Source organism: Astyanax mexicanus, chromosome 16 (genome assembly GCF_023375975.1).
Source record: "Astyanax mexicanus isolate ESR-SI-001 chromosome 16, AstMex3_surface, whole genome shotgun sequence".
Taxonomy (NCBI): domain Eukaryota; kingdom Metazoa; phylum Chordata; class Actinopteri; order Characiformes; family Acestrorhamphidae; genus Astyanax; species Astyanax mexicanus.
Genome location: NC_064423.1, coordinates 17,266,450 through 17,281,284, shown reverse-complemented (window position 1 = coordinate 17,281,284; position 14,835 = coordinate 17,266,450). Strand labels below are relative to the sequence as shown.

The window sequence follows — 14,835 nt, the reverse complement described above, 5'->3', positions numbered from 1 at the left end:
GAAAGACTAGCATTTATTGTTTTACACACCACACTATTTATTATTATCTTTCAGCACTTTTTAAGAAAAAAAAAAGCAAAAATAAGGCTTACTTAATTTTCCCAAAAGTGTTTTTGACTGTATATTTGGGGTAACACATAAATATCATAATTAGACATTTGTGTTTTTGTTTGCAGTGCTGCATTTCATGTACCTTGGATGTCGGAGCTGGGAGTGACGTCATACTCAAATTGACTGTGTTCTGGTTAAACATTACTTCTACTACAAACACTTCTAAAAAGACTTTTTAAAAGTTTACCATAATCATTTTATGGAAAATCAACTCAAAATATGTTCAAATATAATGTGTCAGGTTAATATTGTTAGTAATACCAGTTGATAATTATGCACTATGCTGTATTTTGCACATTTCAACACTACTGAAATATGTCCCCTGATAGAATTTAAACAGTACACCAATAGACAGATGTTCTAATGAACTGTATAATTGTGCTGCTTTTACTACTGTTGATGTGCAATGCAGCCATCTTGAATTCTTAACTCTCGCAACTTTCTGTTCCAGTATTAGTCACTGAGAAATTCCAACATCTGTTTTCAAATGGAATGCAGAATAAGGCTCACCAAATATGCTGTGTGTGTGCTAAGCTTCCACTTATGAAGACAGAAACGTCAAGTAATATAGTCAAGAATCAAGATGCATTAAGAATTTCGCACAGTGTAATCATCCAATCCTTCAAAATTTATTTTAACTGTTAGCAGTAAGATGCAGGCATTATTATTTTACTGAGGGGCCCAAACCTCACACAATCACACTATACTATGTATAAATATAGTGCACTGAATTAGAAATGCTTTAGAAATGCAAATACATCAGAGTTAATGGTGGTGATGTATAGAATTTGGAGTCAGAAAGCACAAAATTAGGGTAGATGGTGCTGTTTCCTCTCTGATTGTGATGCTGACTGGAACATGTATGACACATCAGAGCTGGGTATGTGCCACATTCCTCAGAGTGTGTTGGATGCCTAGTGATGTTGCATTGCCATAGGAGGGGTCCTAGTGGCTGGGTGCTTTAATTGGCTCAGCTAATTAAACAACTAAAGTGTTGTTTGGAATACACTTGAATTTACATTGCTCATTGAATACTATTATCCCCCAACAATTAGAAGAAAATGCCCTCCTTAAAGTGAAAGTCTACATTTTGGGAATTTACAGAACTCTTAATTGAGAAATGTTAATGCATGCGTAAAAAAATGACTTTTATACCTAACAGCGCTTTATCCATCAATTTAACCCATAAATTCTAAGATGTTCCTAAGTGACATATACTGAACCTCATGAGAGCATCATACGACAGTGTGTGTGTGAAGGTGTGTTCTTTTATCTGATCTTATTTACAGAATTTAGTTGTGCTGGGTTAGTAATGCAAACAAAATTAGTTAATTTGTGTTTTTTTTTTATTCTGCAGGTTTGTTCCAACCATTGGCACCATTCAAATTTCTGAGTATGGTGTTAAAATACCAGTTATTCATTTTTGTAGTGTCATTTGTTACATCAGCCATTTTATCTTAAAATATTTAGTCACATCCACAGTAAGAAAGAAAAACATTCAATTTTGAACTTGGTACCAATATTCAGAGAGATGTCTGGCCTTTTATGGGCTAAAAAGGAGAAATCTTAGGCAATTGATTTTTAATATTGAGAGTGACTTTTTGCACCTGGTTCAAGTACATTTGCAACACAGGGAGGCTAATTTCATCCCTTAATTTAACACTTTGCAGTCTAGATAAAGCCTGGGATTTCTGCATTAGCGTGGCAGCTAAACTTCAAGCCTCTTTTATTCTGTAAACTTTAGAATAAAATTAATCATGTGGGTAAATAAGGTGAGTTTTATAATGCCCATTGTATTCAAACAAATTTAAAATGAATTAAGGTGTAAGTGAGTAAAAATTTTGTAAATTAAAGGCAGTTTTAAGAATGTAAATTGCCAAAATTGTCTTTGGATCTCAATTTTTGTTCTTCTATTTTTACATAATTTGATTCTGGCTTGTTCTATAAACTGTGACAAAATGTCAATATGATCAGGAGATCACCGGTTCGAAACCTGTTCATGTATTTTGCCATCATCTACTGGAGACCTGAGAGAGCACAACTGGCCTTTCTCTCTCCCTACATCACTCCAAAGGGTGATGTCGATCAGCACAAGGTGTCTGTGAGCCGATGTATTGGAACAGAGTTGCTGCGTTTCCCTCCGAGTGTGCTGTGATGCTACTCAGCAATGCTGCATCAGCAGCAGTTCTAAAAAAAAAGGTGGCTCCTGAGGAGGCATGTGCTAGTCTTCACCCTCCTGGTGTTGGGGTATCACTAGTGATATGGGGAGTCCTAATGAGTGGGTTGGGTAATTGGCTGTATAAACTTGGTAGAAAACGAGAAAAAAAATTCAAGATGAATGGACCAAAAGACACACCTGGGAGCAAATTAGCCTAAAAACAGTATTTACAGTCTACTAACTTATTTACTGTTTAGCATTATATTATCGTATTATCTGTACCCCTGCCTCTTTCCGGGAAGGCTTTACAGTAGGGAACACCCCCCTGTCTCTACTGGAGACTCGGAGACTCACTTCAACATGGCGAGTCTTGAAGAGAGGGAGCAAACGGAGGAGAACTGGCGGAGAGTTTGAGGGAGACTTTGAGACTAAAGCCTGAGGTTTAGCCTCTCCGCCTGCGTTTAAAAGGAAACTCAAGCGTCTGCGAGTAAGTTTGAGCGGATCGATCAAAATGGATGTCAATTACTTTTGATTGATATGTTACAGCCATTTCTTACTGGGTGAGCTGGACGTCACTGAAATACACGGGCGCGTATCATTGGCTCGGGCTTGTTCTCTTCGCCTTTCACAAAACCCGCCCATTGTCCCTAAGCCGCAGCGCGCGGTTGGTTGAGCTCCCGCTCGTCAATTGTCACTGCGTTACTGAAGCGTTCTATTGGTCGGAGCAGATGTCAATCTTGGAGATGGCCTGTTTTGATTGGACGGGGCGGCTATCCCTCAGTTCTGCAGGTGCAGGCGGATTGGTGGAAGGGGGCAGGCGGTGTCTGTCGTGGGCTTGCTCTTGAGGGCTTCACGGAGAGCGAATGTCGTCATGAGCGGTGGGTAGGAATTATAACGTTGGTGTTTATATTACTATCTACTTTGTTAAACACATGGTTGTCTGTAATGCTCTGTATATCCAGAGAGAGAAGTGTACGACTCGAAAGAAACAATAGCCCGGCACTAGCAGGCTGCACACTTCCGGATTCGGGTTGCTTTTCCGTATCAAAGAGTTTATCTTAGCCAGTCCGGGGCTCGTTAGCATTAGCATGCTAACCTGCGGAGCGCAGCTAACAGCTCTGCAGATTTACCGTGTACGGATTTGGGTTAAGCCCCTTAGGACTGTGTGCTCGCATTTATTTTCACGCGTGTTTAAGTAGCTCCTCTTGAGTTTACTCTTACGACGCGGCTGAACTGTGGTATGAGTGCAGCGACGTTCTGTTTTAAGTTAGAAACACCGTTAGCTAGCGAGCTAACTAGTTGTTAGCCAGCCAGCTAGCTTTCCTAGCTCAGCCTCTAGCTCGCTCGCGCGTCGTCGTTGTGGTGTTTGGTTAGCAGCTTTAGCTGTGGCTGTGAGGTGGCGCTGTCAGGCCGCGCGCGAAAACTGTGGGTGTCTTTTAGCTAGTAAATATTTACTACTGAGACCTCCAACCCAGGCTAGTTTAGTCGTACATCATTTGCTAGCTTGATAAAAAATATTTTTCTGGATTTTTATGATATCGTTGAACTGTATGCCTGTAGTTAGATAGTTAAGCTTTTAAGTCATATAGTTAATTTCAACTAGTGACTTACTGCGACACAAGTTTTATTTTCTGTATAGCCATAACACTTAACTAATTAACGCTAGCGTTAACTATGCAAAGACCAGCATTAGGCGTAAATAAATACAAGTGTAACGTTAGCAAATTCATATACAGCTCTGGAAAAAGTAAAAGATCACTTAAGTTTTTGGATCAGTTTCTCTGGTTTTGCTATCTAAGTTATAGGTATATGTCTGAGTAAAATTAACATTGTTGTTTTATTCTGTTAACTACGGACAACATTGCTCCCAAATTCCAAATAAAAATACTGTTATTTAAAGCATTTATTTGCAGAAAATGAGAAATGGCTGAAAAAAACAAAAAAGATGCAGAGCTTTCAAACATCAAATAATGCAAAGAAAACAAGTTCATATTTATAAAGTTTTAAGAGATCAGAAATCAATATTTGGTGGAATAACCCTGTTTTTTTATCACAGTTTTTATGCATTTTGGCATTTTCTCTTCCACCGGTCTTACACACTGCTTTTGGATAACTTTATGCTACTCCTGGTGCAAAATTTCAAGCTTGGTTTGATGGCTTGTGATCATCCATGTTCCTCTTGATTTTATTCCAGGTGTTTTCAATTAGATAAAATCAAAGTAATTCATAATTTTTAAGTGGTCTCTTATTTTTTTTCCAGAGCTGTATGTTAGCTAAGGGTTATACCTGGTTGCCCAATTACTCATTTACTTGTTTTATTGATTAAGTTGACAATGCTGAGCTTGCTCTAGATATCTAACTAGAACAACAACTCTTTAGTTAAGCTAAATATCTATGAGCCTAACTGTGTGTAATGTAAGCTAACTAGGTTAGCTGACACAACCTCTATAATATAGTTAGCTTAGATAAATTCTAGCTATTATTCTGCTGTTTGAATTGTCTGTCATGAAAGCTTTTGAATCAGTTGTTAGCAATGTAGGTTATCTAGTGATGGACTATTTGTAAGCACGTACAGAATCAGGTCGGTTCAATCATTTCAAACGTTTCTTAAACAGCTTTAAATACAACATTTGCACAGCATTCACTGTCTTTACCATGTGCTTATTTATTTAGCTCCTGCAATCTGTCTTTAGTTTCACAGTTCTACTGTGGTGTTCCTTGCAGGATGTCTTCAGTGGTAAATGTCAACCGCAGGTGCACCTCTTTGCTTGTCATGAGTCCCACTTACACCAAGTTTTTAACAGTCCGGTTGTAAACATTTCTTTTGTTTGAGATTGTAAATCCAGAGTTCAAGTCAATGGTTATACATCTAGGAAGTGAAACAAGTCAAAAAACTAGTTCATATAAGCCAGAGTTCTTAAGTAATCAAATCCGTCACGTGAATCGTTATGGTCACCACTATGAATCACATAGTGAATCACATTGCCCTTCTGATTCATGCACATCTAAATAGTTAAAGGTAATGTTTATTGTTTTATATATTTGTGAGAGTGCATGCCAGAACAGGAGCATCATTTCTTTTATTCAATTTATGCACACATTACTTTGTAAATAAACTCAGTCATTGGTGTTTATTTTTTGTTTTGGTTATGATTTTGGCAGTATAGACTTTGTTGTCATCTATTAATATTTTCTGTTTAGCAGTGACTTTATTTTAGGCTACCCCTTTTTTAAACACTTGCTACAGTGGATTTTCTTCCTATGCATAGATCAAAAGGACAGTATGGCCACCACTGTTGCTGTCAGTCCCAGTGAATATCTCCAGCCTTCCAGCACCACGTCTCAAGTAAGTGCTAAAAAGTGTCTTCTTATTGATTTTTGCTTTAGTTTTGTGTTTGTTTTGTCGGGAACAATTTTAATACCTTGTCCTGAATGTGTGAAGTCATCTTTATACATGTACTGAGGGATGCTGAATGATATTTTCGGATATATGTTTTTTTTTTCTTTGTACAATGAGTAAATGCATAGCCTGTTTGTGTCTCAATGATAGGTAGATGTAGGTAACAAATACATAAGTTAATAAATAACACTGGTCCACATCTCTACTCTCTTTTGTCAATCTTGTAGGATTCTCAGCCCTCCCCTTTGGCCCTCTTGGCTGCAACTTGCAGTAAGATCGGCCCACCTGCGGCCCAAGCCCCAGTCAGCACTCCACCGGCCCAGCCAACTACGCGTCGCTTGCACCCCATCAAGCCTGCTCCCATCGCTCCGGCTCCGCCCAAAAATATGGCCTTCCTGTCAGCTAAGGGAAATGTGATCCAGCTGCCTGCAGGCTTAGGTTCTTCAGGAGCCAGCCCAATCCTTCTCACTATCCAGACCCCCACACGACCAGCAGGTACGACTGCTGCCAACATCCAGTACCAGGTGGTGCCCCAGATCCAGGGAGCCCAGACCATTCAAATGATGCCCCAGGGTGGACAGATCCAGATTATTCCTGGGACTAACCAGGCTATTATCACCTCCCCTGTTACAATGCAGGCAGCTACACCCACTCCTACAACTGTGGCAACAGTGCCAGCGACACAGAAGGCTGTACCAATCAAGCCATCAACGCAGAAGCGGCGGCAGAATAATGCCAATATTGCTTCAAACACTAATATTGTGCGTTTGTCTAGTGGGCTTACGCTACCCCTCAATGTTGCTACGGGTGAAGTCGGCGGAACGCAGATTGTTACAGAATCGGCCGCTGCCACGCCTCGGCCAGCAAAAGGTAAAAGAGGGCGGAAGAAACAGGTTGCCACCCCTCAGCCTGCCTCAACTCCTCCTACTTCTGAGCAAGTGGAAACAGTGCTGATTGAAACCACAGCGAATAATATCATTCAGGTAAGTTTGGCACTGTCAAGTTGGCATTCATTAGTTATGTGTTAACTAGGGCTAGACGATATGGGCAAAATTCATATCACAATCTATTTCTTTATTTTGTTTGATACAATATAATTCTGAAATCAACCATATGAACCATATAAAAGCCACCGCCTGCAGTGTATGTAATCACAGAATGACAGATGGGTGAAATATTTTGGCATGTAGACAAACAGACAAATGCATCAACAGTGATAGTTATGTTTTTTAGGTAATTTTATTATTATTCAGTTTTTGCTGCACATCATCCAATTACACAGTTTTTTTTTATCAAATGTACAGCTTGGTCAGTGTTCATTAAGCATTAATGTTGATCCCCTTGATATGCATATTAAAGCATAAAATATTGAAATATTGCCTGGCATTTTTAAAAAAGATTTTATGAGATTAAATTGTAAATAATACTAAGAAAACATATATGACACTTAAGTAGGGTGTGTGTGTGTGTGTACATGTTTCCACTGCTCCAGAGTCCAGTGTGCTTTACAAAAATATATCTGATGCTTAGCACTGTGCTTGGTGATGTAGGACTTTTATGCTGCAGCTTGGCAATTAAAATCCAAGCCTTGAAGCTCCTGGTGCAGTTTCTGTGCTGATTTCTCATGCTGAAAAACTTCTCCCAAGTTGTCCTTGTGTTACGGACTGAATCAGATTGTTCTCCAGGATTTTCCTATATATTGATGCATTTAATTTACCTTTACAAGGTTTCTAGGCCCTGCTGCCTAAAAATATATCTATATTATGATGCCACCACCATGTGTCATGGTGAGGATGGTGTATTTGTGGTGGTATGCATGTTGTCTGCCAAGTTTTGAGTCTTTCAGTTCAGTCCGTGCAGAGTCTCTCCCATCTCAGCTTCTAAAGCTTTAAGCATCCTTCAGAGTTGTCAGAGCAAAACGATTTTTTTCTCAGTGTGGGTCAGATATGATTTTTTCTTGGTTGTGTGAATATGCCAAATCCAATTTTTTCCAATCAGATTTGAGTCAATCCATATGTGATCCCAAATCGCATCTATTTCACCTTTGTAAAGCTACAAGTCGTCTCTCAAATATGACATTTTTTCTTGTTGGTGAAGAAGGTGACATTTATACGCGTATCAACGTGTGCATGGGAGGCGTTTCAGGGACAGATTTGTTCACATTACACACAGATACAGATCACTTACATTTGTAAATGTGAACCATTAAAGACCAGGACCTCTGTTGAATTTGGTCAGTCCTTTTGATGGGGGACAGTGCTTATGGAACCACTTATTTTACATTACACCACTTAATTTGCTTGACATTACTTGGTGTGGATTCATGTCAAAAATGTAAAAATTCTATTTTTAAAACCAATAAAATGGGCACAAATTAAACCTCCCTCTAGTAGGAGGAAATCTCTTGATGTTAAAAGATCCTATTAAAGTATCATGCTGGAATTCAGTGAGCTGTTTGGAAGGACTCATTATTTTACTTTCTTAAAAGCAAACTGATTAAACTATTGATAGGTTACAGTGGGACTAAATGAAAAGGTCTGAATTATGACCTGAAGCTGGGCTAACTTTTTATGGATTGGGGTTTTGCTCAAAGCTTTTTTCCAAAATCATAAAATTTAGTGTTTTAGCTGCATGTAAAAATATGACTGAACGAATGTTTTATTACAATGGTTTAGAACTCTTTAGATTGGGCTTAGTTTTGTGGGAAAAAATATATGCTCTGAATGTGGTGGTGGTGTTTAAAGATTTGATTTGGTGTATTTCCTTTCCTTTTAGGCAGGAAACAATCTTCTGATTGTGCAGAGCCCAGGAGGCAGCCAGCCAGTGGTGCAGCAGGTGCAGTTGGTTCAGCCAAAATCTGAACCACAGGTAGTGCAAATACCCCAGCAGGCTTTAAAAGTGGTGCAGGCTGCATCTGCGACACTTCCCCAAGTGCCCCAGAGACAACCTGCTGCTCCCAGTGTGCAGATGGCCCCTTCTGAACCCACACAGGTAACTCCTTTTGTTTTGTTTATTATATTTTTGGCATGTTATGACCTCTACGTAGACATTTAAGCTACTAGAAGCAGCTTCTACTTCAGTTTTCTTTTCAGTGTGATAGAACGTTTAGATTAGACAGTGCTGTGTAAGTTATTTTGATCATGAATGGTTGTTTAGTAAGTATGTATCATATTTGTATGTTTCTGCTGAATCTGTTGGTTTATAGGTGCTGATTAAAACAGCTTCAGGTGAGTGGCAGGCAGTACAGTTGCAGAAGACCATAGTTTCCACTCCAAATACGCCGGTTGCCACGGCCACCCCTACCACTCTGACTGTTGTCAGTAAAAAGGCCCAGCAAGGAGCACGGAAAGAGCGAACGCTGGCAAAGATCGCCCCTGCTGGTGGAGGGCCTATAAGGCTAAACACAGCTCAGCTTGCCTCAGCAGGTCCAGCTGTTCAGACCATCAATATCAACGGTGTACAAGTACAGGGAGTGCCTGTGACCATCACGAATGCTGGTGGTAAGTGTTTTTTTTTTTTCCTGGTTATACTTAAGTTTATTGACGTGTTTTATTAATAGTTATTAGACAATGTTAGATTAATAGGTCCTGTGACGTTTTGGTTTATTTTGTGCAGATTTGGCTTCTATATGCATGTTTACCCCTTAACTACTCCCCCTCACGTGTCATTGTTTGGTTGCTACTGTCACACCCGTTGCTAACAGTTGCAAAAAGACAAGCACACCACTGTGGATAAACATTGGCTGTAGAACAGATCTTACTGAAAAGCTCAGTGACTTTGAGTGTGCCACTGTCATTGGATCCTTCTTCATAAGTTAAGTCAGTTATGTCTAGAACAGGAGCACCAACAGCTCAGCCACAAATTGATAAAGCTCACAGAACTGTAGAACTGAACCTCAGTGCTGAAGGAAGTTACACAGAACAATTGACTACACTTTGTTGCAACACCTCTGAAGTTCCAAAGTGCCTCAGGAAGCAGAATTAGCACATTGTTAGAAGTTCCATGACTGAGCAGTTGCGCACAAGCCTTAGGTCACCATACAGAATGGTAAATTTTGGCTGGACTGGTGTAAAGTGCACCAGCAGAGAAGGAAGAAGACTGCTATTTCAGCATTGGAGAACTGATGCAAGCTTTGCTGCCCTGTCTAATCATAGAGTCTGGACACAAATATGCATTATACCTGTTTTTTTAGTAGAGTGCTTACTATCGTTTATATACTTGGTATGTAACAAAATAAACAGAGTAGGGCTGGAAGATATGGCCAAAATTTTTTTCAGTTAGTTAACGTTTTTCAAATTACTTGTATAACAGTATAAAAGCCACTACTGTTATTTGCCATCACACACTGATGTTGCTAGGCTATGGAAGTCTATGGTGTTCTGGCTTTTCAGCTCTGCTATGAGCTATGATATCGCTCTGAACGCCAGGCAGTGACAGATGCTGTAAATATTTCTATATTTCTGTATTTCTCCTGAAATATATTAAAAATGTATGTAGGAGACAATTACGCATGCCAGATTTTAGTTTCTGAAAATCTTAGTTGATGACAGGTGGTTAGATAAGTCTTGCTGTGTTTGATGTAAAACGTGTCTGTCTGTTATTTTGAATTTGTGGTATGAAGCTAAGTATAGTGGCTTAAAGGAACAAAAAAGTGATAAATGGCTACAGGAATCAAATTTCCAAACAGTGGAGAAAGTTTTCTGCCCCACCTGCTCCTTCTTAGATACAAAGCTCATGCGGGTTGCCAGATTGACACACAAAGGCAAGCGATGACATGTAGCCATAGCTGATCAGTGAATGTTTGTCCCCCAGTCCTATTTCCAGACTGGGGGACAAACATTCACTGATCAGCTACGGCTACATGTCATCGCTTGCCTTTGTGTGTCAATATTTTTAGAGATATATTTAGAGATATTTTTTTTGTTTTTCAGGTCAGCAGCACTTGACAGTCCAGGGGGGAGGGCTGCAGCTGGGCAGTGTACAGACGCAAGCGCAGCCACTGAAAGTGGACCAGACACTCGCACTCGAGCTGCAGAGCCAACCTGGTGAAAAGAAGCGACGCATGGCATGCACCTGCCCGAACTGCAAAGATGCAGAAAAAAGGCAAGAAAAACCCAAGTACAAATGTGATGCATCTGATAAAAAGTTGGCAGAAAAATTTAAGGCAGAACTTTTTTTTTCCTGCCTCTTGCCTTTTTTGTGGTAAATACTTTATCACAACCACCTGTATTTTACTGTATTATTTGTTACTGTCAGTCTTTTGGCTCTGAACTGCCCTCTATTGTATGAACTGCTTAACATCCAATGAACAGGATGCATAGAATTACGTTTGGAACAGACATTTTTTTTTTTTTATACATGAGCCTTCATGCAAATTATCATGAATTATTTTGTGCATTTCAGTCTTGCTCTAGACCAGGGGTCGGCAGTTAAGTTTGGCCGCGGGCCAGATATTTTCCAAGCCATTACGTCTGTTTTGGAAAAGGAAGTGTAATGGGATGGAGTGCTACAGACTAGCTCTCCAGTCCAGAGGGTTGTTGAACCCAATTGTAGAACAGTTGATTCCAAGAAGAAAGGAAAAACAATAAACAAATAAACACACCGCTCCTTACACAGGATTGAACCCCTGCTGTCAGGGTCGCGGTCCAATACACTACAGCTACCCCAGCTAGTGAATTAGGACACGACCGGGAAAAACGCCCTTATAAGGAAATAGGGAGTCCAAGAACGGCCGGAAAAACGAGAACAGGCTGAAGAGACTGTGGAGGAATGTTACAAATTCTCGCCACATCTGGCCCGCGGCCTGCCTATTGTCGGCCCCTGCTCCAAAGCACCAGTGATACCCACCAATGAAATTGACACAGGATCTAAGTAAAAGAAGCTTATATAATTAATTAATTTTCACTTGTATATTCTAAATTGTGTATTTTTTCAGTCAAAGTTTCATTGGTACCTGTTTTTTTTTAAGGCTGAGATATGCTTAGTGCTTTTTCTGCTAGTAAGCCATTTAAAAAGCTTGCATCACTCACTACTTCGATTTAGGTTGTGAAAGTGGAAGTGCCATGTTTACTCAATTTCTTGTCAGATATCACATGGAAGTTAATATTGTTGCACTTGTGCTTAGTCAGAAGATTTTTGCAAAAGTTCACCTTTTTAGGGGATTGCCAGAATTAATTATTTATTTTTTCAATTACAGGCCAGGTGAAGTAGGGAAGAGGAAGCATATATGTCATATACCAGGTTGTGAGAAGACTTTTCGAAAGACGTCTCTACTGCGAGCGCATGTGCGGCTGCATACGGGAGAAAGGCCCTTCGTCTGCAGCTGGGTCTTCTGTGGAAAACGTTTCACGCGCAGTGATGAACTGCAACGGCATGCCAGAACGCATACAGGTATAAGGCACACGGACACAAACCACACCATAATTTCTGCAGAACACTGGGTCCCTGATGTTTCTGCTGTTCAGTATAGTTTTCTCTATTGATAATGCGATGCTTTGCTGGTTATTACTGCAGATACTTGATATGTAAAGAAAAAAAAAAAAAACAAGAAAGCACATATGTTATACTGAGACCAGTTTTAATAATAATGGCAGAATCGCCAAAATGGGGCCTGCAGAAAGATACTATATACCATTATTATTATTATTATTTTTTAAACTGTAAACAAGGCCCTGACCAATTTATGACTCTTTACCAATTTATTTTTTGTTTGTTTATTTTCAGGAGACAAGCGCTTTGAGTGCTCAAAATGTCAGAAGCGATTCATGCGGAGTGACCACCTAACGAAGCATTACAAAACACACATCAACACCAAGAACTTGTGAACGCTTGCTTTCTAAAGGTCTCAAGAACTTAAAAAGAAAAAACAAAAAACAAACCAACAAAATGGACTCTTTCCCCTGGGATGGAGAGTAGGGAGGGATGTGTTTTAATGGATGACACCCCTCCCCCCTCACCTAAATCACACATTTGGTGTGTCCTAAACCAGGCCCTGTGGAGTAGTCTGCGCGTGCTAGCCCGGACTTCTCTCATATCTCATTTTCTACCCATCCCATTTGTGAAAGGAGGGCTGGCAGGCTACCAGGGCCAGTAACGCCGGCATCATTCGTATCTCGCTTGATGCAGAATCCCGACGTGGTGGCTGAGTAGTATGGGAAATCCTGAGTTTCTCAATCAAATTTTTCTTCCAGAGCTGGAAGAATGAAGTGAGTAAAAGAGAGCATCTTGGACATAAATTGCAGCACCAACTTTACTCCAGCCAAAAAAAAGCTCTATTTTTCTCCATAATATATATTTTATTTTATTTTTTTTTAGCCTTTTGACTGGTGTGTAGCAGCTCCTGGACCGCTTTTATTGTGTAAATGTTTGCTTGCATACAAACATACATTTGTACATACCTGGGCTATTTTGAAAATGAACATGCTTGGAGTGTCTCTGTAATCCAGCCAAGGCTCATTTCAGAATCTTACATGTAAATTTTGAAATGATCTAACTCCACTCTGTTAATATCTCATCGCTGTTTTATCAAAACCTCGTAATTCAGTATTTTTCAGGTTTTTATTTTTTATACTGTTGAAATACAGCAACCACCCTAAAATTGTGTGAATATTTCATTACAAATGGATCTGTAGAAATGGTCCAAAATGACATGGAGTTAAATTTTGTTACATTAACTTGCATTAAAGTTTTTTTTGTCTTAATGTAAAGCTTATTCTGAAACACAAGGTTTTGGTACAACAGTGACAACTTTTAAGTGATGTTTGGAACGAACATATTTTGCTGTGACAGGACAATCATGTCATTAGAATGGAAAGAAAAACAAAGACATTGACATCAGTTAATAATCGCCAGGGTAGGAACCATTAATTAATTTACAGCAAATTGCTAATACACATAGGAGGAAGTTGTATTTGGAAGACAGATGACATAGTTTAGTCATAAGTATTTAGGTGGTATATTAGGAGAAAATGTATTCAAATACAAAATCTCATTCAGATAGCAGAATGCAAAACCACATTACAATATATATGCTACCTTTACCAATAGAAATGTGCACTCCCTTTTCAAAAATCAAGATGGATGATTTTTATGACTTTCCTAAATACAGTTCATACTCAATGAGTGACTGGTTTTGAAACACAGCCTAAGAGATACCCAAGCATTTTGGAATTTATTCCAATCAACGTTATGTAAATGTTTAATGTTCTGGTCCTCAAAAGTGCTTTAGGGAGGGAGGAGTCTGTGCACAAGTATGTTTGTACTGTATGTCTGATTATGTACAAGTATATCTCAGAGACCACACAAAGAGTAGGATATTTGTTACAAAAATGACTGCATTGGCTGCTCTGGCCGAATCTGAAGGACGAGGACTGTGTACAGTGTAAATGAGGAAAAGAAGTAACATTTGTATAGTTTCATTCCTGTAATACACAAGCCTACTAGATGACCCTTTTTATTGACTTAAATGTTGCCTTAGAGAGCTGCACCCCTTATTTAAAGAGATTTCAGTCTAATTACATGGAATTGCGTTTGTAGAACTGCTTTATCTTTTGTCTAACTTGTATTAAGAAATGCCAATTTTATGTGCACTGACCAAATTCAGGGTTTTAATCAAGTGGTAAAGTTTAGTATTTTGTTCATGCACCATGACTGGTTTATTTTGTCAGAACCGGAAAAGGAAAAAAAAAGAGTCCTTCTTTCTATCTTTCCTAGATAAGACCCACACCTAAAAGTCCCTGTCTCTGAAAGCTGATGATAGGTAACTGTGTTTGTATAACTTGTACTGAGGAGCTTAAACAAGAGCTTGCTACTTTTTCTACAGTCAGCCCATCTCTCCCAAATTGACACAATAAAGCATTCAGATCACTTTGTGTTCGTGTGCGTCAATGCAAATGACAAGCTCATAATAATAGCTTTAACATAAATATTAATATATTATACTTTAATTGTATTTTACAGTGGCAGTGTAAGATAATCTATGTATATTGTAAGGCAAATGTAGGTTTTATAAATTGGGGCTTTTATGATTTTCACATCAGATAAATTCGTCAGACTTTTTTTTTTTTACATTAGATCTTTACATAGGAAGGCTTTATACATGAATTTATAAAGTTTGTCAGGAGTGTGTCCATCATATGGTCTGTATAGAATATTATAAGGAAGGATT

At 39.1% G+C, this 14,835-nt stretch overlaps 1 protein-coding gene across 4 annotated transcripts; it reads left to right on the top strand.

Moving 5' to 3' along the window:
- Window positions 1-2,614: 2,614 nt before the first annotated feature.
- Window positions 2,615-14,534, top strand: sp2 (sp2 transcription factor). Of its 4 annotated transcripts, none has more exons than XM_007240143.4 (8): window positions 2,615-2,756; window positions 5,539-5,615; window positions 5,897-6,652; window positions 8,445-8,660; window positions 8,875-9,169; window positions 10,601-10,772; window positions 11,866-12,059; window positions 12,393-14,534. In XM_007240143.4, the coding sequence occupies exons 2-8, from the start codon at window positions 5,553-5,555 to the stop codon at window positions 12,491-12,493; spliced, it is 1,797 nt and encodes a 598-aa protein (XP_007240205.2). In that variant the 5' UTR covers window positions 2,615-2,756; window positions 5,539-5,552; the 3' UTR covers window positions 12,494-14,534. The 4 variants fall into 4 exon arrangements, with proteins under 4 accessions (XP_007240205.2, XP_007240202.2, XP_015458820.2 ...); XM_007240140.4 differs by lacking the exon at window positions 2,615-2,756 and adding an exon at window positions 2,790-3,147; XM_015603334.3 differs by lacking the exon at window positions 2,615-2,756 and adding an exon at window positions 3,140-3,165.
- The last annotated feature ends 301 nt before the right edge of the window (window positions 14,535-14,835 follow it).

Bases quoted from the DNA above. Each gene is read 5' to 3' on its own strand.
- sp2 (XM_007240140.4), top strand. The intron at 5,616-5,896 runs GTAAGTGCTAAA...TCAATCTTGTAG, and splicing joins CTTCCAGCACCACGTCTCAA to GATTCTCAGCCCTCCCCTTT. The intron at 10,773-11,865 runs GCAAGAAAAACC...TTTCAATTACAG, and splicing joins TGCAAAGATGCAGAAAAAAG to GCCAGGTGAAGTAGGGAAGA.